General features: G+C 45.0%; 1 protein-coding gene and 1 long non-coding RNA gene across 2 annotated transcripts in view; both read left to right on the forward strand.

Moving 5' to 3' along the window:
- Positions 1–1,750, forward strand: part of P3h2 (prolyl 3-hydroxylase 2) — a 148,777-nt gene extending 147,027 nt beyond the window's left edge. The window contains exon 15 of the mRNA XM_005071594.4: positions 355–1,750. Within this exon, the coding sequence (XP_005071651.1) occupies positions 355–447 (93 nt within the window). The 3' untranslated portion in view covers positions 448–1,750. The remainder of the gene's footprint in view (positions 1–354) is intronic.
- A 16,641-nt stretch (positions 1,751–18,391) lies between these two features.
- LOC121141980 lies at positions 18,392–23,170 on the forward strand. The gene is made up of 2 exons (XR_005878975.1): positions 18,392–20,931; positions 22,782–23,170. It is a non-coding gene; the product is annotated as an uncharacterized LOC121141980 (long non-coding RNA).
- The last annotated feature ends 2,608 nt before the right edge of the window (positions 23,171–25,778 follow it).

The raw sequence follows: 25,778 nt of genomic DNA on the forward strand, positions 1-25,778 counted from the left end.
TGCGGGAGACCAGGGCCAGGGTTCTTTTCTGAGACATAGAAGTCTTGTAGAAAAGTATGACAGGTCTGAGGGGAGAAAATGGTGAGCTCAGTCTAAACACTGAGTTGAATAGGAGATGGTGGTAGGTTCCTGAGACAGAAAGGGCAGAAAGCTGGTAATCGGACGAGGCTTCATGAGGAGCCCGCTTGAAAGGTAATTGTGTAAGACATGGGGATGTATGGAGAGTGCGCCAATTTGGATGAAGTAAGCTTTCCCTGACTGTGCACAGATGGCTGGCTGGAAGTGTTGGGGAAGCATCTGCTGTGGGCCTGGTTATTACGTTTATACCAGAATGTGTCAATTGTCTTTTTGCAGGAGCGGATACAGGCTGATGAAGTGATTGCCATCTTGGATCAAGAACAGCATGGGAAGCATGGACTGAATATTAACCCCAAAGATGAGCTATAGAAAAGAGAGTGTTTTATTGAATATTTATTTAAATTGCTAATCTTATAAGAACCTTTTTATTTTTGTACAGAACCAGGGTATAAATTAATAGGATACTATGAGTTGCCAGATCCCCCTTCTGTTCCTAACTCTGATCTCTTTGCCTTCCTCATGTCCTTGGTTTTCTTCCATTCATCATTCAGAGCCCAATCACATCCCCAAACACACATCACACACACTCTGCCTGCCACGCAGGTAAACATAGTAAGCAACACTGATCTACTATAGAAATACACATATGCCACTCACACACTGCGTAGATTCCCAAACATGGCACAGATACATACACCAAACACACCCAAACATACATTCGAGATAGACAATCTCTCTCTCTCTCTCTCTCTCTCTCTCTCTCTCTCTCTCTCTCTCTCTCTCTCTCTCTCTCTCACACACACACACACACACACACACACACACACACACTATACTAGAATAATTTGTTGCACATTCATAATCTCAACACAATAGGTTGCTTCTCAGCAGCCCCACAGCTAGAGTGTTTGTGCACAGGTCTAAAGTTAGTATGTGAATTAGTCTCAGGCCTCTGGCTTGCTGCCTTTCCCTGTGGCCTCTCATGGTGCTGATGACTGAGAGTATAGCCTCTTCACAGCAAGCTTGGCTTGGGTCTGAGGAGCCCTAAACAGAGTCTGCATGGAACCTGAATCACAAGCAGAAACATCTTTAAGACTTGAAGAAGCCACCACTGGGAGGGATAAGGACTGTGACACAGAGCTCCTTGCCAGGGCCTTCATGGACTATGAGGACTGGTATTTCCTTTCTTCCTTCCTTCCTTTCTTTCTCTTCCTTCCTACCTTCGTTCCTTCGTTCCTTCTTTCCTTCCCTCCTTCCTTTTTTTCTGTTTAGTTTTTCAAGACACGGTTTCTCTGTGTAGCCCTGGCTATCCTAGCACTCCCTCTGTAGACCAAGATGGCCTCAGACTCACAAAGATCCTCCTGCCTCTGTCCCCCAAGGGCTGGGATTAAAGGCTGCAAGGGGCAGCCTCCGAGTTGTCCTTAAACAGTCCCGTAGAAGTTCCAGCAGCCCAGATTCTCCCAGTGATGATGGAAGAGCACCTTTAATCCCCTTGCCTCAGGTGCTATTGCTCAGCTGCTGCAGAGGGGCTGCTGTTGGTAAAAAAGCAGAAACCCTTCTCACAGGCTGTTCCTGGTCTGCCTCTGTTGGGCAGCCTCTTGCCAGAACTGCTGTCAGTTTACAGAGGCAAGCTGTGTCTCAGTTGTTTAATAAAGGGAGCCGTGTTACAGCATGTGTCTTCTCACAAATGTCCATCTTCCCTTCTGCTGGTGGTTTGTAACAATCCAGGATAACACGAGAGCAGTGGACCATGACATTTTGCCCGCAGAGAGTGGTCCACAAGAAAGCAGACTGCTTGCTTTGGAAGGAAAAGAACCAGCTAGTAAGTTAGTGTTAATCCAGAGAACGTAAAGATGTAGGGGTTCACCACAGAGGCAGTGCTTGGCCTTAGGTCTTCTCCTAGCTTCTGGGAACTGTGGCATGTCTAGCCAAGGGGAGACATACCTACTAGTGCAACGTGCATTGGTAAAGGTAAGGTTCACTATCTGCCACTAGTCATCTGGTTAGTCCTAAGAATGTTATTTTTCTGAAACTGAGAAACTCAACTGCAGGGCTGTGTGCTATCAGCCTTTCCCTACCAACCCAGAATTCTGGTTGCTTCTCTGTTGTGGAAGAATGGAAAAAGCATGCGATTCCCAAGTGACCTAGAGTCACTCCCTTCCTTTTTCTGCGCTCCAGTTTCCTTTTCTGAAAGTGGTAAAATCAATTATAATTGTTTCTAAAACCCTATGCCTTGCTTAAGATACAAACCAATAGCAAGGCTAATTTTAGAAATATTAACGAATGTGAGCAAACATTTTTTGCTAACATCTGAGAATTGCAAATGAGGTCACTGCAGGTGTATGCTATTGTGAAACGTTAAACTCAACTTTAGGTTACCAGTCCGTGAGATGTGAAGAAGTTGATGATTATTTGTTTGCTCTCTACTGCGAAGCATTTGCTGGCACTCAGACTTGAAGAGAGGCAGATCTGGGCAAGGACTAATTTCTGTTTTCTGGTAACAAGAAGTCAACAAAGAAATCGGTCGTTGGCTCCTCACGGTTCATGTTTCCTGGGTGTGCTGATGGCCAGGGAGAGGCAGCAGCTTCAGCATGGGGTGTGCCATTCAGCCTGTAGGAAATGGGTAAAGGCCTCTGTAGACACCGCTGTTGTGTGAGATCTCATCTTGTGCCACCTTGACAGCAGGGAGTGGCTGTTCCTGTTCTGCTGGTTGGCCGTGTTGCTTTACACCTGGAACATCGAGGATATACTGAAGCATTCATTTTTTTTAATCTGCTCCACATCAAACCATGCATAATTTCATTCAAATATTTAGGGAGTGCCATCAGATGACTTAAGACAGCCAAACTCAGAAATTCGAGTCCATACGTTACTTAGTCCTGTTCCCAAAGGAGTGGAAAATCCCACTTGATTTTTTCCTGTTTTGGGAATTGAAGAAAGCCATATAAATTGCAATTAAATTCCCTCTTTATCTTTGGGCAAAAAAGAGGCTCAGATATGATCCTGTGATGAGTGAATTATAGCAGACAGGACCAGACTAAAGCTGGGGCTGTTGGAATGGGGGATGCGAGAATGCCTCATACATGGGGGTTGGAATCTGGGTGTAGGTCTTCCTCTACCTAGAGAATTGGTACCTATTTCTCCTTGGCTAAATATGGGGCTTGCTCACTCATCCAAAGCTCTACAGGTCTGAAGCTTTCCAGCAGGCTCACCTTTTTCTAGTTTACACAGAAGAACTCTGTTCAAGGCAGCCTAAGCAGCAAAGGGACTAAGGGATCATTTGTCCCTTCCTTTGTCAAAGTTTTCAACTTTGCGAGGCTTTTGTTTTTCATCATATTATCATGTTAAACAATTCAAACACTAAACATACACCTGAGGAATTCAGGGCTTTTCTGAAAATGGGATATGGTGCCCATTTAATAAGTGAAGACAAACAAAACGATCAGCAAACACAGTATAGTGGCTGCCTATAGACAGTCCCTTGACTCAGAGCATAGAGCCTGAGGGAGTGTCACGTCTGCTGCGCGGCCTGTGTCCGAGAACGTGCGGAGGGTGTCGGGTATTGATAACACAGAGACTCGTTCAATGATATAAAGAGAACTTTAAACAGGCTCCAAAAAGGTTCAAGAAAAACTTCCTAAGAAAAAGCTCCCACCAGAGAAGCTTCTGCTCTCTCCTCTACCCTCGCTGGTTCTGCTCTGACACCAGAGGTGGATGTGTGTGGGTTTTTGAAGGTGCGGTTAGTCTCTGGACAAGGTCGAGGTCAGGGCGGTTTCCGTGGGAAGGCCTTTCCCAGGAACTTATTGTATCATTTTTAGTAAACAGGTTTTTACTAAACATTGTCTTACAGCTGCCTACTCCCAGGCAGAAGGGGAAGTGGCCAGGAACTTATTGTATCGTTTTTAGTAAACATGTTTTTACTAAACATTGTCTTATAGCTGCCTACTCCCAGGCAGAAGGGGAAGTGGGTCTCTGCTCAAGGTCTGGTGTTCCCACAATTCACCCCTTTTTATTTTCAAATGAGGCACTCCTGGCTTAGGTCAAGTAGGGTCACCCTCCCTTTCCCGTCTTTGGGGGACCTTGAACCCCTGTTTTAGGTGGGAGGGGTCTTCCCCACAGGTTGCCCGTCATCGGAGATACCCCAACCTTAAATCATCTGTAACCAACCTTCATGGCTATCGGGATTGCCATGGGCTAAGCTAAGCAATACTTGGTTACGGATCTCTTGTCTCTGGAACAAGGCACGTTTGAGCTTGGCATAAAGCCAGAATGCCTACCGCCACTGCCACCATTTCCAGGACCCCCATTGACATAGCGCCTCTCCATCACCATACCCATCACCAGATCTGGGCCATAACATTCTACCAGCCTTCATCTGTTACAAGGGTAACCCGCATGTGATTTACATTTACAATTTGATAAAGTTTCCAATCGTTTTAAGATCTGCTCAGGAAAGCATTTAGAAAGTGCACTTGCACAGATACATTGGGCACAATCATTGATGTTACACATGTAGCATTATGAAAAATATGAACAATAGTTGTCACATTAGGACAAGTTGCATTTCTCCAGAAAAATACACTGGCCTAGTCGTGATTCCAGAAACAGGAACCATCAAGTCTGGTATTTCAAGTGACCATGTCCTGTTCAAATACTGAAAAGAGGCTTTTGCCACTCATAGTCCATATCAATGTCCAAATATTTTAAATGGGTCCTTTTTTCCCCTAAAGGGAAAACTGGCAAAATGAATTCTGTTGTTTCAAGGTGTGTCAAGGGCAGACAGTTAGTCTTTCCAGTTCTTTGTTGGCTTCGGGATGAAAACTCACGGGTCCGGAAGGTTAATGCAGCAGGTCTGTTGAGAAACTGGAAATCTCGAACTGACTGTTTTCTTTCTTTCTTGGGCTGTAGATTCGATGACATCAAGGGTCAGGAACACTGATTTAGGAGATCTCACTCAAACTGGCTTAGGTAGGCTCCCATGGTCTCAGGTCCAGTTTTTCTCTGCTCCATGCATCTCACTAATTGGTCTGACAGCTGCCGAAGCTTTATTCTTTTCCTGCAAGAAAACACAAACATGCCCTCGACCCCAAATTAGGGTCTTCTCCACTGTCTAGTGCATGGATGTCTCCATTTGACCTGAGCAATGGTTGCTCAAGTTCCATCATGCCAGAATCTGTCTGAAGCTCACTGGCATTCACATTATAAAATTTTTAAATGAGGAGTGTATTATTTGATGAGTCATGTGGGGACTGGGGGCATTATTCCCCTTTTTTATTTTCTAAAAAATTTTCTTTTTTGAACTGTTGAAGCTGGACCATAACAGTAGAAGGATTTGTCTACCCTCCTTGGTTAACTATCTAGGTAAATTGGGCTTACTAAATAACTTTTGAAAATTATTTGAAGTCTGTGAGCAGTCTTTCCCAATCTAACCTGTAGAACTCTCACTAGCTGACAAGGCCTCATTTGTATCTTAAATTTTTCTGTTAAAACATTAACAGACTGGCTGGATGTTCCTTTTGGCTATATTTAACACAATCTAGGTAGCTTCTTAACTATTTTTGAAGGGATTTAAGTATCCTTTTAATCATATAATCAGTTCACACTCACGCATTCACAATCACATTTCATACATACCGGTGTGGCCACACCATACATTCAGAACATACATGCATCTTTCAGTCATCCTTTTTCCCTAGGTCATGATTAGTCTGTTGCAATGAAGCTTCCTTAATTGAAATCTATGTAAAAGAACAACTCCAGCCAATCCTTGAACTAAAAAGGTTAAAAAGTCCTATATGTTTTTATCATTCCTCCATTTGAGCTACAGTCATGGGGTACAGCCGTACCTACTCCTTGTAACTCTGTAGATGCAAGGTAGAGAGGCCAGGCTTTTGGCCAAAAGTTTTTAGAGATGACTCACAAAATAGAACTTAAATGTAAACAAAATTTTCCATTCCATATACCTTTGTCTTTTTCTTTTTCTTTACTTAATACCAGTACCTCTTTACTGTTACCAAATTTTTTTTTGAGTCAGGGTTTCTCTGTATTGTTTGAGGCTGTCAGTCCAGCCTGGCCTCGAACTCACAGAGATCTGCCTGCCTCTGCCTCCCAAGTGCTGAGATTAAAGGTGTGTGCTGCCAACGCCCGGTCTCTCTATTTAACACTATGTTGTTTTTTTTTTCTCTCACTCCTACTTATATTTTTAAACACACTGTAAACCTTCAGAGGTTTTTCTTCATCCGAGTCTGACTTTACTGTAAATCTTTATGTTTTTCTGACCACGTGTCTTATCTGTTAAAACCGTGGCTGTTTATACTGCAGTTTTTCTAGGATGGCGGGCATAAGCGTGGCTCCAGACTATCTCCTCGGTCTATGCTGACATCCAGCAAAAGCTGCTGGCTTGGAGACATGGTCACTGCCACTGCCAGATGCAGGGGTAATATACAAGTTGGTTTTGGGGCCCTGGGGTGGGGCCCTCTTCCAGTTTCCCTGATTATTATTAGTAGGAAGGAAATTTCCCTCCCAGTCAGTTTTAGAGTAGCAGTTATTGGCCCAATGATATCCCCTTCGACAACGGGGCATAAACCAGGTCTCTTGAGACCCGTAGTACTATTTTGAGGGCACTCTCTACGGAAGTGTCCCTCCCTGCCGCAGCTGAAACATGTTTTTCTCCTTCCCAGAGTAGGTCTTTCTTTCCCCACTTGGGGCCGAATAGCAGCAGCTAACACTTGGCCCTGGATGAAGTTCCCATCAATGTCCCTACAGATCCGGATATAGTCATTTAGACTTTTATTGCGATAGGGGCGAAGGGCTTCCTTACAATACTTATTTGCGTTTTCAAATGCCATCTGCTTGATGACTGGCATCGCAGGCCCAATGCCCCCAAATATTCTTTCTGCTACCTGACTGAGACGGTCTACGAAGTCTTGAAAAGGTTCGGAAGGTCCTTGAAGGATTTTGGACAGATGATCCCCTCCTTCCTTGGAAGGCAATGCTTTCCAAGCCCCTTGGGCCGCTGCTGCCACTTGGGCATAGACTGCGATGTCATATTGCATTTGCTGCTGAATGGTGGCGTATTGACCACTTCCGGTAAGCATCTCCACATTTCTCTGGGGCTGTCCGGCCTGTGCATTTCTTTGGGCTGTCTGGCTGCATCTTTCCTGAAACTCACCTCTCCAAATCAAATAATCTCCCCCCGACAGAGCTGCTCTGCAAAGCTGCTGCCAATCGCCAGGTGTCAAATTAAGAGACGCAAAAGATTCCATTAAGGAAAGTGTAAAGGGAGCCTGTGCTCCATAATTTAAAGTTGCCTCTTTCAGTTGTTTTATATCTTTGAAACTTAAAGGGTCATGGCGCCGAATGACCTGTCGAGAATTGTTCGGATCTGGAACTTCCATTACTGGGGCCACCACCGGGCAGCATTGGACCCCTCCTCTGGGTCTTCCCTCCAGGTCTGAGAAGGACTGGGTTATCTCATAGGAGGAGTCCCTTTTTTCAGAGTATGGGGAAGGGTTTCTCTCCCTGTCCTGTCTTTCCTTAATTAGAATCTTTTTTAGTTCTTTTTAAGGGCCGCGATCTCAGCAAGTAACCGTTCCTTTTCAGACTGTGACGAGTCTGAGTCTGAGCTACTTCCATTTTCTAGGTCTGATAGAGAAGGATATAACCGATTCTGACCGGAGTCCTTCTTTTGGGTCGCGCCCGGAGATGTCTACCCGTTTTTTTGTTGTTACTAAGAGACTCCTCCTCATCCTCACTAACAATGGAGCCTCTAGTTTCAATCACGGTCTCTTCATCATCACTCTCTGCCCCTGAACTCAAGGAGGCTTGAGTCTCAGTCTCTTGTAACTCTAAAAAGCCTCTTTTGTGTCCTGAACTACCTGGCGGTGACGAACCTTATCTGTCAAAAGTGCTCCCCTCACTAATCTCCATAAGGAGAATGTCGTAGGGGGCAAGGACTCAGATCCCTCTTTTCGTAAAAGTCTATGAAGATCACGGCGAACCTCCTCCCAATCTGGAATATTTAAGCTTCCCCCAGTAATGAACCATGGACTGGCTCGTTCGATCGATTTTAGAAAGCCTTCTAGGGTTTTAGACTTGACTGCAGTCCCATGTTCTTTAAGTAACTTTTTTAGTTGATACTGCAATGATTCTAGCTTCCCGGAACTATTCCCCATAGTTTCTTAACCCCGTCCACTTACCTCGCTTTCACGATCTCAGTGGGACCTCCAATTGTCACGTCTGCTGCGCGGCCTGTGTCCGAGAACGTGCGGAGGGTGTCGGGTATTGATAACACAGAGACTCGTTCAATGATATAAAGAGAACTTTAAACAGGCTCCAAAAAGGTTCAAGAAAAACTTCCTAAGAAAAGCTCCCACCAGAGAAGCTTCTGCTCTCTCCTCTACCCTGGCTGGTTCTGCTCTGACACCAGAGGTGGATGTGTGTGGGTTTTTGAAGGTGCGGTTAGTCTCTGGACAAGGTCGAGGTCAGGGCGGTTTCCGTGGGAAGGCCTTTCCCAGGAACTTATTGTATCATTTTTAGTAAACAGGTTTTTACTAAACATTGTCTTACAGCTGCCTACTCCCAGGCAGAAGGGGAAGTGGCCAGGAACTTATTGTATCGTTTTTAGTAAACATGTTTTTACTAAACATTGTCTTATAGCTACCTACTCCCAGGCAGAAGGGGAAGTGGGTCTCTGCTCAAGGTCTGGTGTTCCCACAAGGGAGAAGCAAGATCTTCCCAGAGAGAGGAGAAACAATGTCAGAGATGTTGCTCCCTCTGTCATCTCCCCAGGCCTATCTAATATGCTAACAGAGAAGTAGGTCTGATTTTACAGAATCAAGAAAACTCCCTCTCTTTTCCTGCTAATAGCTGTGTGATGACATGCTTTTCCTTCTAGTCCCCTGAGATTGGACACAAGTCCCTAGTTCGGCTTGATTCCAGACATATGTAGGGCCCAGCAAAGTTCATGGCAGTCATGAAGATGATGGCTGGGTGTCCTTTTTCCTGTCCCTCAAAGACAGAGATGGTCTTCAACTTAACTTTAGAAGAAAGTGACATGGGATGTGCCACCTGGGCTGTAAAGCGCTTTCTGCACAGCCTTCCTTTCAACTACAAGGAACTCTTCGTTTTCCTGGCTTTTCATCATTAGCCCGTAAGTAACATTTCTCTGGCACTCGTTCAGCTGAAGAGGAGCCATGGAATGAGTCAGTCCCATTTAATAATATATACCTGTGAATTTTAATTGAAGTACAAATGCTGAATTATTTCACATAAGACAGCCACAGGGAACAACTCCCTGACTGACGTCAAGGAGGGAGTAATGGGGCCACCTCAGCAGCTCCTCATGCCAAAGCGCTAAGCATTCTGAGGAGGCTGACGGCGCTATAGCTGGAAAGTGGGAAAAGGGCAGAACCAATCCCACATCCCGAGCTCTTGGGGGCAAACAGGAGCCAATTGGCAAAAATTCCAAACGATGAGGCCATGGTTCTCCTCCTCCAACGGCTGTCAAGAAGCCTACGATGTGAAGTGACCTCCCAACATGGTCCCAGCAGCTCATCTGCAAATCTCTTTGGCTCCCAGATCAATCAAAGACACAGGGCCTGTTTTGTTTCGTTACTTGGTTGATATCTTCAGACACATAGAGACAAGTTGCGCCAACCACCTTTGAACTCAGTGCTGGGATGGACCTACAGAGTCCATCTGTCAGAGTCCCTGTTGCCTATCCTCCCTGCAAATCACTATGCTTCCTGTGGCTTCCACTGCCCTGACCTCTGAGGCCAGATGATGAAGAGCTCGAAACAATCTGATCATTGACCCTGGTCTGCTGTACAATGGACGGCAGAGGCTGTGTGAAATATTCGAATTAGTGAATCAGCTCCAGCTTCATAACACCTCTAGCAACCCTACCACAATAGCTGAAGAATACATTCCTGCCCTTTTTTCTGAAAACAAGGTTGGAGAGGGAGAATATGATTGACCGTTTATTCAGTGTAAAGCATACTTTTTTTCTGATCACAATTTTTGTGCTTCTGGAGGAAGGAGAAACAGGACAAGACAAGCCCTACTCCTCTGTCCATAGGCCAGTAACGGAGAGCACCCAGGAGAAAGGCTGGGACCCGTTCCTGCTAACTGCCCTTCTCACTTGCTCTCCTGTCCTTAATAAATAAGAGCAAGCAGGATTTTCATCTGAGCCTCCATTTCAACCTCGAAGCAGATGTTAATCATATTTGTGTGTGGAGACCCTTGCCTAGGCTCCTCCTCTCAGACTTGGGTGCCATCTTTCATGATGGCAGATCATGAAGGACATAGGTCCTGGAAGTCCCACAGACCTTAGTGAAAGCCTTCTCCCTTCCAGGTTCATGTTCTCACCCTCGAGTTACCCTCTGCTGGCGGGTGGAGTAGAAACAGGGCAAGAAGAACTTGTGGCCTTGTCTCATCTGTTTTCCACTCACTAACCCTAGGTCCCATTGTTTCAAAGACATAATCGCAGTTGGCATTTACAAAGTATTTTACAGTCTCGAAGCACTTGGCTATCATATATAAGTGCATAATTATGAGGGACATTTAATGCAACCTTTATTCTGTAAAGAGGGGGAAGATGGTGGAGCAAAGCTCTTATCATTAAGGAGTTCGTTTTTCAGATGGTTTTGAGTGGCTAAGTAAGAGGCCAGGCAAGATATTCAGAGTGAATGGAGGGACCCAAAGCAAGGTGAAGAAAACCAGTGCAAATGAGTTGATGATATCAAATAAATGTTATAGTGTGAGCGCTCTGCTAGACGTAGGAAGGAAAGGCCAGATGAACTCAGAGAAGGGAGTGTGTAGGCTGCTGAAAGATTAGAGGCGACAGATGAACTGGTTGTGTATAAGCAGATGCTGTGACCCCTGAGCCCTCACTGCACCCGTGTCCTCAGTGAAAAGTCCTGAAGGTGAACAGGGCAGCTTCTGGAAGTCTGCAATTCTGAGCCATTGAGAGTTCACACTGGAGTTGCTGTTAGGGGGTAGGGTGGATCTTTACTGCAGATTGCCTTAGGAAAACACTTTAATGAGTGCTGTGAAAAATCCAAATAAATACCAGGCAAGGAGGAAGTTTGATTTCATTCCCTGGTGAGGGAGGTATTATTTAAGTGGGTGGAGTGGAGCCCCAGGGGAGCATGCTTGCTACCCAAGAGGAGAAGATACTGTCAGAAGTGGTTGAGAGAGGCCCTCACACAGCCAGAGCCCAAGGCCCAACCTGCAGTGTTCCTCTGCCTAGAAACCAGTGGAACTCTCTGCCCCACACACCCTGGGGCCGGTCCACTCACACCACCCATCCACTTTCATGTCAGATTGGGGATAAGGAGGACGGCATTGCCAGTCCTGAAGTATGATGCCTGAAAAACTCAAAGCTTCTGCTAAGCTCTGGGTGGGTGGGAGGGGGGGTTATAGAAAATCAGAAAGTCACTAGTTCGTTGCTAAGGGGCATCTGTTCCCAGTGGTACACAAAGAACAGCGTTTCAGAGTCCCTGGGAAACATTAGAAGAAAATTATCTCCAGCAAGTGTTAATGGAGCCAATTTGCCTTATTTAAAACCAAAGGGTCAAATAGGCCATTGCACAACTGGAGTCCAATCACACCTTGTTTGTTCTCTTTACCTGTTTTTGGTCTGTTCCCCTTTGCAAGAGCCTTTGAAGGTCTTGGGCAATAATATTCCTTCAGTTTGGAAGAAACTACAGAGTCCCCGTGCCTCAGAAGCTGACTTCAAGACTTCTGGTCACCAGGACTTTTTGGTTTCTCATGATATTCAGTGTTATTTAACAACATTTACTAAACACGCACTTGCTCTCCCCCCGCCCTGCTTTTAAAGTTCAGAGTCTCAGGATATGTTTTTCCTGTGAGATAATATGAAGATGAGCTAGTTATATTTCTTTGAAGTTAATGCTGGTAATTAAATTACAACCGTATTTCCCACCTCCCAGTATTCAACATAAACAATGTCACATCTTCTTACACAGTTGGTTTCTGAGAGGTCTTCCTATGCTTTATTCTGCTCTTCTTGTGTATCAAGAGCTACCATGCAAAGCTTCTTGGATTAGAGACTGCAGACTCCAGGGAGAATGTTCTGTTTGCCTCCTTCCTTCGGTAATGGGTCACTGAGATTTCCCACCATACAGGTACTGTGGGCTATTACTCACATAGGTAAATCTACCCTACAGTCAGTTCCCAGGGAAGCACCAAGTGACTGGGATGCCGCTCTAACACTTTTGAGTTATTGGGATAAGTAGGAGGCAGGAGAATGGCCCAGAGTTATTTGTGCTTGGGTCTCACCCACTTCATACTCCGGTAGCAAGTATAAAGGGGTGACTCCTCCCAAGATGGCAGCAGCCTGGTTCTGAGCCATCAGTCTGACTGCACCCTGTCCAGACATGCCCTGGTTTCCTCAGAGAGCACTCCCTGCCTTCTCTGAACTTCCAGGCCGCAGGGCTGAGTGCAGAGTACAGATTTTTCCTTCCAGACATTTGGCTTCTGAGTGTAGGTTTTTTGTCTCTAAGGGTAATAAAAGCACATCAGATGTGCTCCCTGTACCAGGAACTTTTCTTTGAAGGGCTGGCGAGCCACTTCAAAGGCTCAGTACCAGAAGGGGCCATGTCCCGGTGACTCTGAGGTGTGCCTATCCACCATCCACCAGGACACGTTGCCCACTGAAATCCAACTGTCACATGTGACTAACTGTCATGTTGACAACTTTAAACCAGTCTGTCTTCACAATCAGCATAGACTGTATCATTATGTCTAGAATCCTGTGAAATAAAACCTTCATGTGAGGAAAGACAGACAAATTAAAGAGAAGATGTTTGGCCATCTGAGCTCAGCAGAACACCGTTGTGGAACAGAAGCTGGTGTTTGGCTTCTGCAGTCAGTGGGTCTGAAACAATCAAGCCTGTGGTAGAGACATAGCCATAATAGTGCTCAGTGTTTATGGACCAGCAAAGGAAGGCCAGGCCAGATTACTGCCTGGAAGGCTTTCCTCTGCCTCTCCACTCCCTCTTTTCCAATGTATTGAAGTTCCCTAAAGGTTAGTAGGAGATCATGAACTCAGACCCAGGTCTCCCTTGGTATCTATCTCATGCTGCTCTTGGCCAACTCCTAAATAATGGACATTCCTACTCCTCTCTTGGTTGAAAGTGTTTATCTGTGAAGAAAAGACTAGTAATACCCCTCTCATGAAACCCCAGGAGGTTTAGAGATTATAGATGAAAAGACCCTGAAGTCAGCAGGTGATCTCTGAAAGGCATTGGTCATATGACAACACAAAGCAGGAAGGAAAGGGAAAGGGGCTTGAGAGTCTCCGGGAGTACTTTGACAGTTTACTGGAGTTGTTGTTGATTGTTGACGGAAGCTTTAGAAACTTCAAATCAATTTTCATATCATAGCATGAGGGAATAACCTCCAGATGTAAAGAGCTGGTACAGACACAGGAAAAGGGAGAGTCATTACATAAAATCGAAAGGTTTTCTAACTACAAAGTAGATAGCTACTACCTGTGTAAATGGAAGAGAACCTTGACTTTCCCACAGCCACCCCACAGGGCCCCTTGACTCCCTAAATTTGTGCAAACATGACATTTCAGCCATTATTGCTGTTCTCCTCAGCTCCACACGTTGTGAAAGGCACAACAATTCCTACCTGTCTTGCCTACTCTTAGTCCCCTGCATTCTCTTCTACTGCATGGAAAACATGGACCCACTGGTCAGCAGCAGAGGGCACTATTAGCATGTTTTGCACTGTAGGGTTAAAAAAAGATGCGTCTCTGCCTCCATTTATTCACTCAGACATTCACGCTGTCAAGACTTGATTTAACATCCATTGTGTGTTTTCAATTAGGAAGGATGTTAAATAAACATGAGATGTAGCACTTCATACAGACCAAGAGAGATGACCGTGCACAAAATAAGATGATGTGCTGGTACCTGCCTGAGTACAAAGGAGGTATTTGAGAGGCATTTGATTGGGAGGTATTTGAGACCAGGGTTCAGGGTAGGCTTGTAGAGGATAGTGAAACCTTGCAAGGCATTTAACCTACAGCTTGTTGTCATATGGTGTACAATGGCTAAGACAAAATGTACCGCAGGTAAAACTAAACAATACAAGCAAAATCAAAGAGTCTTGCATTGTGAAGAATATTACCTCTACCATTCACAGCCACCATTGTGGCTAATACGGGGTGGTGGCTTTCACAGCCATGATGTCATTTGGTCCTCCCTGCAATCCTGTGACTTCAGCTTTGTAGGTATTATATTAACCTTACTAATGAGAAATTGAGCCTCTCGGAGGGAAAGTGACTTGCTTAAAGTCATCCAAGCTATTCCTGGTAGGGTCAGAATCAAAACTAGTTTTCCTTCTTGCTAATGCAGAAGACACCCTGAATTGGACCAAAGACTGTTGTGGCACACAAGAGTAAATAGAACTTGTTTCAGCTCTTATCGGGAATTGTGGTATTGACCAAGTGAGAATGGAATGATGGAGCTTTAACCACAGGAGGACTCTGGGATCTGGGGAAGCCAGAGATGGGTGCTTTTATAGCTCAGTTGTCATACTAGAAATACTTGCATTTTTGGTGTTGGAGGGGAAAAACGGGTATTATGGAGATCAATAAGGAATCCCCTACAGTGATTCAAACTGGGAACAGGGAGCCTGGGATGGGTCTGCCCCAGTGGGAAGGCGATTTATCATTGTGGCTGTCTATGATTGGTGGCATGTGGAAATAACAGAGCAGACAAACTTCTATTAATAATCGGTTTTAAGTTCTTCAAGAGCACCCTCCTCTCCATCCCATTGCCTGCCTCCATCTAAGTCCATGCCTACTACTAATCCCAATACTCATCGTTGTGAGCATCAAGTAGCCTGCTTCAGTTTGCAGCACAGAGACTTGGGAGTCAAGGACTTAAGGGAGACATTTTAAAAAGAAAAGAAAATGACCTGGAGGTTGGCTGAGTCATCAAGAAGAAAAAAACAAAACTCATGAGTTTGAGATCCAGAGCCTCGGAGAACATTCACTCCATCCTTGCAAACAGGGACCAATGGAAGGCTTCATTGACTAGAGAGCAGTGGTTCTCTACCTTCCTAATGCTGTGACCCTTTAATAGAGCTCTTCATGTTAAAAATTATTTTCGTTGCTACTTTATAATTTCCACATTGTTACTATTATGAATTGCAATGTAAATTTTTGATGGTCTTATGTGACCCCCCAAAAGATCATGACCCGCAGGTTGAGAACCATTGTTTGAGAGGAATGAATCCTTGCTAGGCATGTGAGCAGCCATGTGGGCAGCAAAACACTTGACTGGAAAGTTTTGTCACAAATGTAGTTTTTACTCTGATTTTTGATCCTTTTCACTTTTTACCTCACCTGATACCTTTAATACACACGTTTATGAAAATAAAATGAAGGTCACAGTGATCTCTCAAAGTTGTTTGTTATGATACTTCTCCCTTAAAATGATTCCAAAGATCTCAAAACATGAAATACTTTTCTGGCATAAAGAACTGGATGGTGAAGCGTTTGTCTACTTTACCAAGCCTTCCTGTTGTCTACCTATATCCCTTTGTTCTCTGTTGCCTAGCATCTCCATCAACTGGACACAATCTGGAGTCATCACAGAGGACAGAGGCTCTGTTGAGGAAATGCCCCCATGACATCTAGCTGTAAGGCATTTTCTCAATTAGTGATCAATGGATTCCAGTCCTTGGTGGGTGGTGCCTAATCCATAGTGGGTGGTGCAAACTCTGGGCTGGTCGTCCCAGGTTCTATAAGAAAGCAGGTTGAGAAAGCCAGGGGAAGCAAGCCAGTAAGTATCACCCTCCATGGCCTCTGCATCAGCTCCTGCCTCCAGCTTCCTGCGCTATTTGAGTTCTTGTGCAGACTTCCGTCAGTGATGAACAGCAATGCTGAAGTGTAAGCCAAGTAAACCCTTTCCTCCCCAGTTGCTTTTTGTCATGATGTTTCATCGCAGCAATAGAAACCCTAAGCCTTCTATGATTGCCTATACTCTTATGCTAACTTCAGATCCTCTCCTAAACAGGCTTTTCCCATTCATGACCTCATACCCACGGTTCCCAAGCTTTTGTCCACCTCTGCTATCTACGGACACCACTTTTGTGCCTGACACCACTCTCAGCTCCTTGTTCGAAGCAACCAACATATCTTTCTGGAAGCAGCCTCTGCTCTTGTCTCTGTTTGGTATATTCTTAGCACAGAAACAGGCATACTGAAAAAACACAAGTCAAATCATGTCATTCTACAAATCATTCGCTACTTTTCCCACTTACCAGCCCAGTTATTAGATTTGCCCATGACATTGGAACCAGTGGCCTCTCTGTTCTGTTTCCTAGACCCTCTGCCCTATAGTCCATGGTGCTGGTCTCCTTACTGTCCCTGGTGTTGGCTGGCATACTCCTGCCTCAGGCTCTTTGCATTAAATTCCTTCCACCTGATCTATTCTTATACGTGTCCATGTGTCCCCTCTGTGGCAAGTGGGAATCACAGTCTACCTTCTTGTGGTGACCAGGCATGCTATCTCTTTACATTTGAACTTCTGCAGTCACCAATACCATTGCCTTTCTCTGTTCAACATGCTCACACTTTTATTATTAAACTTTCTACTTACAATTCACCTGGTTTACTTCCTTTATTGACTGCATCCTTTGAGATAGTTTCTGTGATAGGAGTGTATTCATTGCTGTATTTCCAAAGTGTGAAAAAGTACACAACATAGAAGATAAATGCAAGTGCTCACTGGATGAATACATGAACTCACATACACAGGATTAAAAGATGACCAAGCAGTATGGGGGGCAATGGGCTCAAAGCCACACATTTTAACTCGGTCACTCAGGACTGGAGGGAATGGCAAAACCACATTCCAATTCTAGTCCTGGCGTTTTCCAACTATAAAACACAGGAATTAAACTCAGTAAGATGCTGCAAGGAGAATTCTTCTTAGAGTCTACCAGGCAATGGCAAGTAAGACCAGAATCTGATTTCCTTGCTAAATTTAAATGGAGTTCGAAAGCCAGAGGCCTTATCATTGGGGAAGTGAGGCATTGCACAGGCTACACCTGAGCAGAGGACATGCATGGAGCCATGAGAATGCTACATGTGGACAAATACCAACAAGGCAGGTGACTGCTAAGCTGGCACAGGCATTTCATAACAGGGCAGGAATCGAGTCATTGCCCATGGCTGTTGCCCCAGGAGTCTGGAAAATAGTAGCAAAGAGAGGCACTCACCTCTGATGTCTAAGTCCTGTACTGATAGGGTAACTGCCTGGACATCTCTCCTAGTACCAGACCAGTGGTCCCCAAAGTAGGTGCCTTCCCAAATTAGTCATGAAGACTGAGGCTTTAGGGAAGACAGAGGAAAGGTTCTAGTGGGTCCCTTTGGGAAAAAACCACATCCCTTCAGAAAAAGGGAGTTCCCCATCATGTCTATGAATTTCTGTTCACTGCCATGCTCTCTCTAGGGCAGGAAATTTGTCTCCCACCCTCTCAGACATGGAAAGGGGCACAAAGAGATGAATCAGTAAATTTAAAGGAGATGCTTTCAGAGCTAAGGCTGCCTCACCCCAGGCTCCAAGAACCAGACCGGTTAGTCCACTTCCTGTCTAATTCCCTGCAGATACAAAGGAGCCTGTAAGGTCAGCTCCTTACTCTTCAGTAACCAACCTGCAATGAGGATATCTTATCAGAAGGATCTCCTTGCTGTGTGCTTGAATAGAACTGTGCTGTTGTCACCGTGTTTGGTAACACAGTAGAGGGTAACTGTTGGAAGTGTAATCACTGCTGTTGAAATGTCTTCTGGGAAATTCCCCTTGTGTGGTGTGCCTGTGTGTGTGTGTGTGTGTGTGTGTGTGTGTGTGTGTGTGTGTGTGGTGTGTGTGTGTGATGTATGTGTGGTGGTAGGGCTGTGGTGTGTGGTGGTATGGGTGTGGTGTGTGTGTATGTGTAATGTGTGGTGTGTGTGTATGGTGTGGTATATTGTGGTGTGGGGAGTCTGTAATGTGCAGTGTGTATGTGTGGTGTGTGATACATGTGTGTTGTATTGTAGGGGGCCTGTGGTGTGTGGCATAGTGTATGTATGGTGTGTGGTGTATCTGGTGTGTATGTGAGATATATTATGCTGTGTGCTGTGGTGTATGTGGTATGAGCGTGTGTGTGTATAGTCTGTGTGTGTGTGTGTGTGTGATGTATTGTGGTATATTTGTGGTGTGTGGTGTATGTGGTATGTGTGTTTGTGGTGTGGTATGTTTGTGAAGTGTGTGTGTGTGTGATGTATGTGCATGCGTGCGTGTATATGTGTGTGAATGTGTATGTGTGTGTGTTTCCCATCCTCCTTGTTTTTTACAGACCTGCACTGGGAACTTTCTTTTCATCTTAGGGAAGGAGGAATTAAGCTCTGATTTAATGGCAGATACTTGGAACTCCATTTGCTGAATCCCCGTCTTTGTCTGAGGTCTTTCTGCTGTTCTGTAACACACCCTTGTAGACTGTGCTACTGTTCTGTACTTTGATATGCCATTGCAGTAGGATTCTGAGACATTCTTCCTATAGTCAGTCTCAGCATTTACAAAATCATGGACAGTTAAAGGTGGACAATAACTTAGGAATGAACAAGCCCACTAAGCCCACATATTTAATACTCCATAAATTCCAAAAAGGTCCTACCTGCAATGTCTAACAGCCAATGCATTCTGTACACTCAAGACAAATAAAAGGGGGTGCAGAGTCCACAGCCCCTCCATGCTTGCTCTCACACATTCAGTCTGGGTTGTGAAGAGGCCCTGTGAGTTCTAGAAAAGAAACTGAGGCAACTGAAGCAGCGAAGTGTAGCTCAGCATAGGGTGGAAGCAAGAGAAGCAGCTATTCATGGAACAGACTGGAATTCCTTAACCTGTGCATAAACTCTGGTCCAGGTAGGTACAGGATTGAGGAATATCAGCTCCAGCCCTGAAGCATCTCTTTGGTGGCATATTTAAAGTTGCAGTGTGTCTTGTCATCCCCAGAACTCATGCAAGATCTCTGGGTTTTGGCCAGGGGCTGTTGTTGCTTTCTCTTCGGGAGGGGAAAAAGAGAGAGGGATGAGCAGTCTTTCTGTCAGCCAAGTGTCCCAGCAAAGAATTCCACCCAAGTCTACACAGGCACTGACACCCGAGGGCCATTGCCATGCAGGTAAGCTGTCTCGGGTAATTGGGTTGACATCACTGAGCCACCTTAGAGAAGTTGAATCCCTTCCATGACTCCTGTCACCTGCCATCTGATAGCAACCCCCCCAGGTTTGCTGGTGAGTGACTGATTATGCAAAACAAATGAAGGAAACTGAAAGGTCATGATTCTTCCACAGGGAAACTTTCCCTTAAGTTATGACCCAGGTTTCCAAGCAGAAGCTAAGGGCTGAGACCCCAGTTACCTGCAAATGGGTATAGAAAAATGAAGAATCATAGCATTGAAAATCCATGGGAGTGGGAGGCACTTGGCCAGCTGCTCTGAGCCCCCAAGAAGATGGAGAGATGCTATATTCCTAAAGGAGTCTCTCAGTCTGCCTTGCTTTCCATCTAACAGCCTACAATTGTGCCTGATTTCTCAGCTTCTCTGTGGGGCTGCCTATTACTTGCTTGAATCCAAGTCTCATAATCTCTCGTCATCAGAAAGTCTTATGTCCCTTATCTTACACTGAGGTGCCTTTTAGTACACTTCTGCTGCCATTGAACTTGGCACAGTAGCGTGCATGACATTGTTGTACTATTCATTCTAGCTCCCTCCTCAAGCTATTGACTACACTAGGATGGGAGCCTGGCTCTGCCAAGCTTTTACAATAGGGCTTACAGGGTCCAGTTCAACAAGGACCTTCAAAACATGTCAATTAATGAATGTGGAGAAAGCACTCACATGGATAACCTCACTGCTATCATCACATGGTTAAGAAGATGAGTTTTTATGCTTAGAGGAAATAGTATTTGAATTCCCATTTTATAGATGAGGGGCAGGCTTGGAGAGAAAGGAAAGCAATGGATACATTTCTAGGACATACTCAGTGCATTCATTCTGCTCAATACTTTCAAGTCTATCATCACCCTTATTCTCATAACTGAGCTGAGTAAGTGATTTTCCTCAGCTTTGAAAAGGCATTATTTTGAGTTTTGCATTCTGCAAAATCCATGTGTCTCAGAAGAGAGTTGTTGGCCTTGGACAAATGCATTGAGTCCTTTGACCAGCAGTGCAAGCCCAACATGGAGCTCTTCTATCCCAATGATGCCCTTTGGAGATATTCTCTCCCTACTTGATGCCAATCACTGGATAGTTCTTCATCCCTACAGTGTATATAACCACACTTTTAGCCAACAACTCATCAAGGCTCAGAGAGTTTAAGCAACTAACTCCTGGTAGGCAGCTAACAGGATTAGATTTCATCTTTGAACCCAGCACTTTGGATTCCTTGTGAAGGTGGAAAGTGGGAATATGGAGCCAAGGAAAACAGCTGTCACGTTTTTGTCTTTGAGAGAGGGCTCTGTCTCTTCTGGGCTCTCTTAGAGGCAAGCAAACAACCTCATTACCAAAGGCAATATCTGATCGTGTTCCGCCTCTGATCACTCGTAGGTGGTGAAGGAAGACTCCCTCCCCAGTGGAACAATCTGAAGCCATGCCTATCTGTAGGCTGCCCCGCAGACTGTGGTGTAAGGGCTTGGTCTCTTTCCAGTTCCTTTACTTATCTGTAAGACAAGAGGGTACAGAGAAGAGGTCACCGGTAAACGTTTAGTCTCTCAATTCAGCAGCTTCTCCACTAAAGCCTGGGGGCCCTTTGCCAGACGGGTGAGTCTGCAGGTGAGCCTTGCTTGCACAAGGTGGGTGCTGCTGCTAATTGGGTTGATGTAATTAACTGTCTTGGTTGTTCACCCGGGAAGCCAGCCACAGTCTCAGCATGAGCAACCTTGCTGGGCCAGCCTGCGGCAGCGAGCACAAGCATTTTTGGAGCTCCAAAAGCAAACAGGTTTAGAAGCAACTTCAAAGTGGAGAGCAGGCTGCCGCTGGGAGAGGGCCATTTCCCCAGGGGAATGGGGAGGGTTGGCTTCCCAGTCCAGGAAGGATAGCAAAATCATTTTTATCTTCATTCTGCTTTTAATCAGGTGTCAGGATATTAGTGCCATTTCTATCTAATGATAATCTCTTTTTCTCCAAACGACGTGTTAGAGGCTGGGGGAAGATGCGTGAGTTGTGATGTGCCCCAACAGATTCAGGGAACAGGTACAGGCCTCCTACTTCTACTGTAGGCCTCCCGACAGCCTCTTCTCCCATCATCTCTTAGATGATACCTTAGGGAAGAATAATTCCTGGGGGAAGACCTTTGCTGCAAAATGTCATCCACTCATGCCAGTCAAAATGGCGGGTCTCTTTGTGGTGGCTTCTCAGCTCAGTGGCCTAGATACCGGCATGCAATCATCGCATTCTGCAGCCTCGGTAATGCACCCGACCAGAGAGTCCAACGCAAAGCAAGAGAAAAGAGAAAGACATTTAACTGGCTGTAATCTAGCAGGGTTCATGACTAGTTGAGTGATTTTACAAGAGTGTTTCCCTTCGGCGTGGATACCATCTTTCTTGTATATAACGGAAGAAATGAAAAGTCTTTTACAGGGTAATAGAGAAAATAATGGGGGTCAAGCAGCACAGAGAATACATTGAGAGCAGGAACTGCGATCACTTCCATCTCCACTGTCATCGTTACTCAACAAGCTTTAACGAATTCTGTATGGGTATTTTTGCCAGTGACATGCACGGGCCACTCCCTGCTTTTTTCCCCCTGCCAATCCACAGTACAGTACAATTCAATCCAACACAGGGACTATTCCCACCAGTGCCAAATCCTTGTTTCTGAATGGTATATGTGTTCCAAAATTTCATTTTTTGCTTCCTGAGCAGGGTTGCATACTAAGGCAGAAGCCACACATCTCTCTAGGGGCAAGAGTCTACAGAGCAGAGCCAGGAACAAGTAGGGTTTTTTGTTGTTGTTTTCCACATAATGATTCCTCTGGTCCAATTGAAGCAATGTTCTCTCCCAGACTGAAGTCAGCCTCCAGTAAGAAAGCTGAAGGTGAGCAATACAAATATAACGCCTAGGAATCCTTTGCGTTCCTCACACACTAGCTTTTCCAGTCTGAAGACGTACATAGGTGTTGAAGATGGGGTCTGTTCCTAGGAAGCTTTTCCTGTCCCACTGTCTGGGCACCACAGGAAAAGATTTGGCCCACGGGTAATCTGTGTGTAATCATAAGATGTGACATAACTTGAATGTTGAAATGACCTTTACACCATAACTGACTCCTAGCGTGGGTGCAGTGGATGCTGCAGTTGACTCTTGCCTGTTCCTGGACTAGAGTGAGTGTAGATCCCTCAAGACTGCAGTTAGAGCTGTCTTATCTTCTTCCTTTGGTAGACCTAAGAGCATGGTAATAATGGCCTTGACGGTGGACCAGGTGAAGAAGTATCTTAAAAAGCAGTCCTTGTTACAGGAACCCTGGTCACACTCTTGGAGGGGAGCTAAAGTAATGTCTCTGAACACTACCAAATACTAACTTTTCTTTACAACAACACATTGAACATCGAGATCAATATTCATCTAGAAGCACTGTACTTATATTAACATCAAATCTGAGTCCTATTACTTTCTTTGATTGCAGAAATGAAGGCCTGGGAGAAACTTGAAGAACCAGGAAATTGGAAATGAATGACTAGACGCTCACTCTGCAATCTATGAAGATCTCAGGATAAGAATTACTGAATTCCTCCATTTCTGAATTACTGAATGCCCTCCACTCCTACTGACATTTTAGCACATTCATTCTTCCTGTATAAAATGAAAATCATGGCCCTCTTTAAGGATCTGAGTGACAAGTTAAAAAAAACAGAAAAATTCTCAGTAATAAACAGGATTTTCCCCCTACATGTTAGGATTATAAATGAACTTATTATTCAATATTTTCCTTCCTGATTTTGTGTTTTAACACTGAAGTATTTGTTGATTTTATACTAAAGATCTATGCAATAAAAATACATCATTCTGCATGCAGCAGCATATGAAATATCAGATAGCTAAAGACCACCATGTCTCCCTATCAGTGTTGTTAGATTACCCCTCAGTCTCTTGACGACTCCATACTCCATAAATTCTTCAGTTTTGCCTCAGCCTTTTACTGGCAGCTCTAAGATGTGAGGACTAATGGGTGTTTGAGACATCTCATTCTCTTTGGGCCATTAAAGAACAGTAGCTTATACTCAGCTAGCACTGTTGTAAGCATGATGTAAACTGTTTCTAGCTCTCAAAGTCCAGACCTGGCTGAGTGAAGAGAACTGGTGGGTGAGAGACCAGGGGTGGAGAATAGACTTCTGAGTCATTACATTCTCACCAGATGTCAACTGGAAGACTTCTTCCCACCCAGCAGCCTAAGGCAAAATCTCTTGGCCACTGTTACCCCATCTGTGGACCTTAATTCTGACCAATCGTCCCCTCTGGCACCTTATAAGGGAAAGCTAATTAGAAAACTCACCTTGCAAGAATGCTACAGAAGGACCTTTCACACGGAGTGGAACCACAGAACCCAGAGGCACTGTGACTCAGGGGTGGAGCTGTCTCCCAGAGCAGTATCACTCTGCAACTCAACCAGAGGCTGACCTATATGGCAAAGGCAAACTCACACAGGGCCATCAGGAGGATAGCACAAGTTAACAACAGGCCTCATAGTGTTTTAGAAAACACTAGTTATATTCATGGAGCCAGGGGCGAGCTGCTCACATACTCCTTTTTTTTTATTATATGTGTTGTCTGCTGCTTCATATATTGTCTGTTTTGAATGCGTCAAGAGTTACGTGATTTGGGGTAGGGTCCAGGCACTTCCCTAAGAGTCCAGGCAGAAAGAGCAATCCTCTTTGTGTTATAGACACATGATGTCTGTTAGTATTCTAGGGATAAACACTGATCCACTGCTCAGGACCCCATAGGTAGCCCAGGCCTCCTCATTGACTCTCACATTCAGGGGGTCTGGATCGGTCCCATGCTGGCCTCCCAGCTGTTGGTCTGGGGTCCAAGAGCTCTCCCCTGTTCAGATCAGCTGTCTGCTGGTTTTGCCAGCCCATTCTTTGCCAATTTGCTCTTCGCTCCTCTCTCTCTGTCGCTGGGTTCCTTGGGTTCTGTTCAGTATTTAACTGTGGGTGTTTGCCTCTGCTTCCATCAGTCACTGGATGAAGGCTCCAGGATGGTTATAGACATCAAGTTCACTATCAGGAATGGGCATTCGAAGTGGTCTCTACACTATTGCTTAGCTTGCCAATTGGTGTCATCCCTTTAGATCACTAGAGGTCACAATGGTGCCTGATCTGTCTTCTAACCTATGATTCCCTCTTCCCCCTTTCCTACCCCCCCCCAGTCGACCTTCCTGTACCTTGAATGAAATGATAGACTCTAGATATCCCCTATGCGGAAGGAATTGGCAATAGGGTGGGAGGATGGGGGAATGGTGGGAGGGTGCGGGAGGAGGGGAGGGAGAGGGAACTGGGATTGACATGTAAAACAAGCTATTCAAAATTTTTAAAAAAATGTTAAAAAAACAAAAATAAAAATAAAAAAATAAATAAAAAGAGTTACATGATTTGCTAGTGGGAAAAAAACAACCAAAGAAGACTCAGGCATCCCTGATGTTCAGGGCTAGTTGTAGACAATGTAGACTTAAAAGTACAAAATGTTTTGTAATTGCTATAAATAAAAGACAACGAATACAAAGGCAGAGAAGGAAGCCAAAGATTTCTATTCTGGGTTTCAGTGGACAAACAGTAGCCTGCTAGGCAGTGGAACTCAGGCAGTGACAGAGACAAGCATCCATAATTAAGGAAATGCAGCAAGTAAGTCTGAGAGAGCCACACAGCTCTCACTGTGGGATTTCCTCGATATCTCACATCCCTTGGCCACGCCCCTGTGAAATTTCAGTACACATATTACTGACGCATTGAAAATTAGTGAAGCTGGCCTGAACACAGCTATGCAATAACCCAGCAAAGGGAAAACAGGAGTTGGAAAACAGGAGGTGAACAAATTAAGGCCTAAAAAATAAAAAAGATGGAGGCAGGTGTTCAGTGCCAGCTCTAGATGAGTCTTTTTCTCTAGTTTCCAAAGCCATTACTTGACAGACCCTTTCCTGGATGTCTGGGAACCACCTACAGCTGTCTGTGTGAGGGCTTTGTTTATTCTTTGGTTTTTCCTTTTCCTATTTCCTATTTTGCACCCCTGGCCTTGGATGTGCAAAATGGTCTGCACTTTACTGCTGGGCATTGCTGGGGGACAGTTCCACATCTGCCGCCACCTTGTCATGGCTGCCTTCACTCCACCAGAGCTTCTTATTTCCCTTTCCTCCCAAGAGCATTGCCATCTGTAGCAAAGCAGCAGTGTCCCTTCATTATCTCCCTGCTCCACTTTCATTTCTTCAGCAGGCAGTGATCGATAGCTGTGCAGGAACAACCATGGCAATAAATTGGGAGTTAGGGGCAGGGAGCCCACATGCCCCTTGAGGTCAAGTATGAACAGAGAGGCAGAGATGCCATGATAACCCATTGTCTTGAGCTGACTCCTTCATGAATCAGGACTGCTCAGACAGATGGGTGGGGACCATGAAATGTAGGTACCAAAG

The sequence above is a fragment of the Mesocricetus auratus genome, unplaced genomic scaffold (assembly GCF_017639785.1).
Source record: "Mesocricetus auratus isolate SY011 unplaced genomic scaffold, BCM_Maur_2.0 Super-Scaffold_100008, whole genome shotgun sequence".
NCBI lineage: Eukaryota > Metazoa > Chordata > Mammalia > Rodentia > Cricetidae > Mesocricetus > Mesocricetus auratus.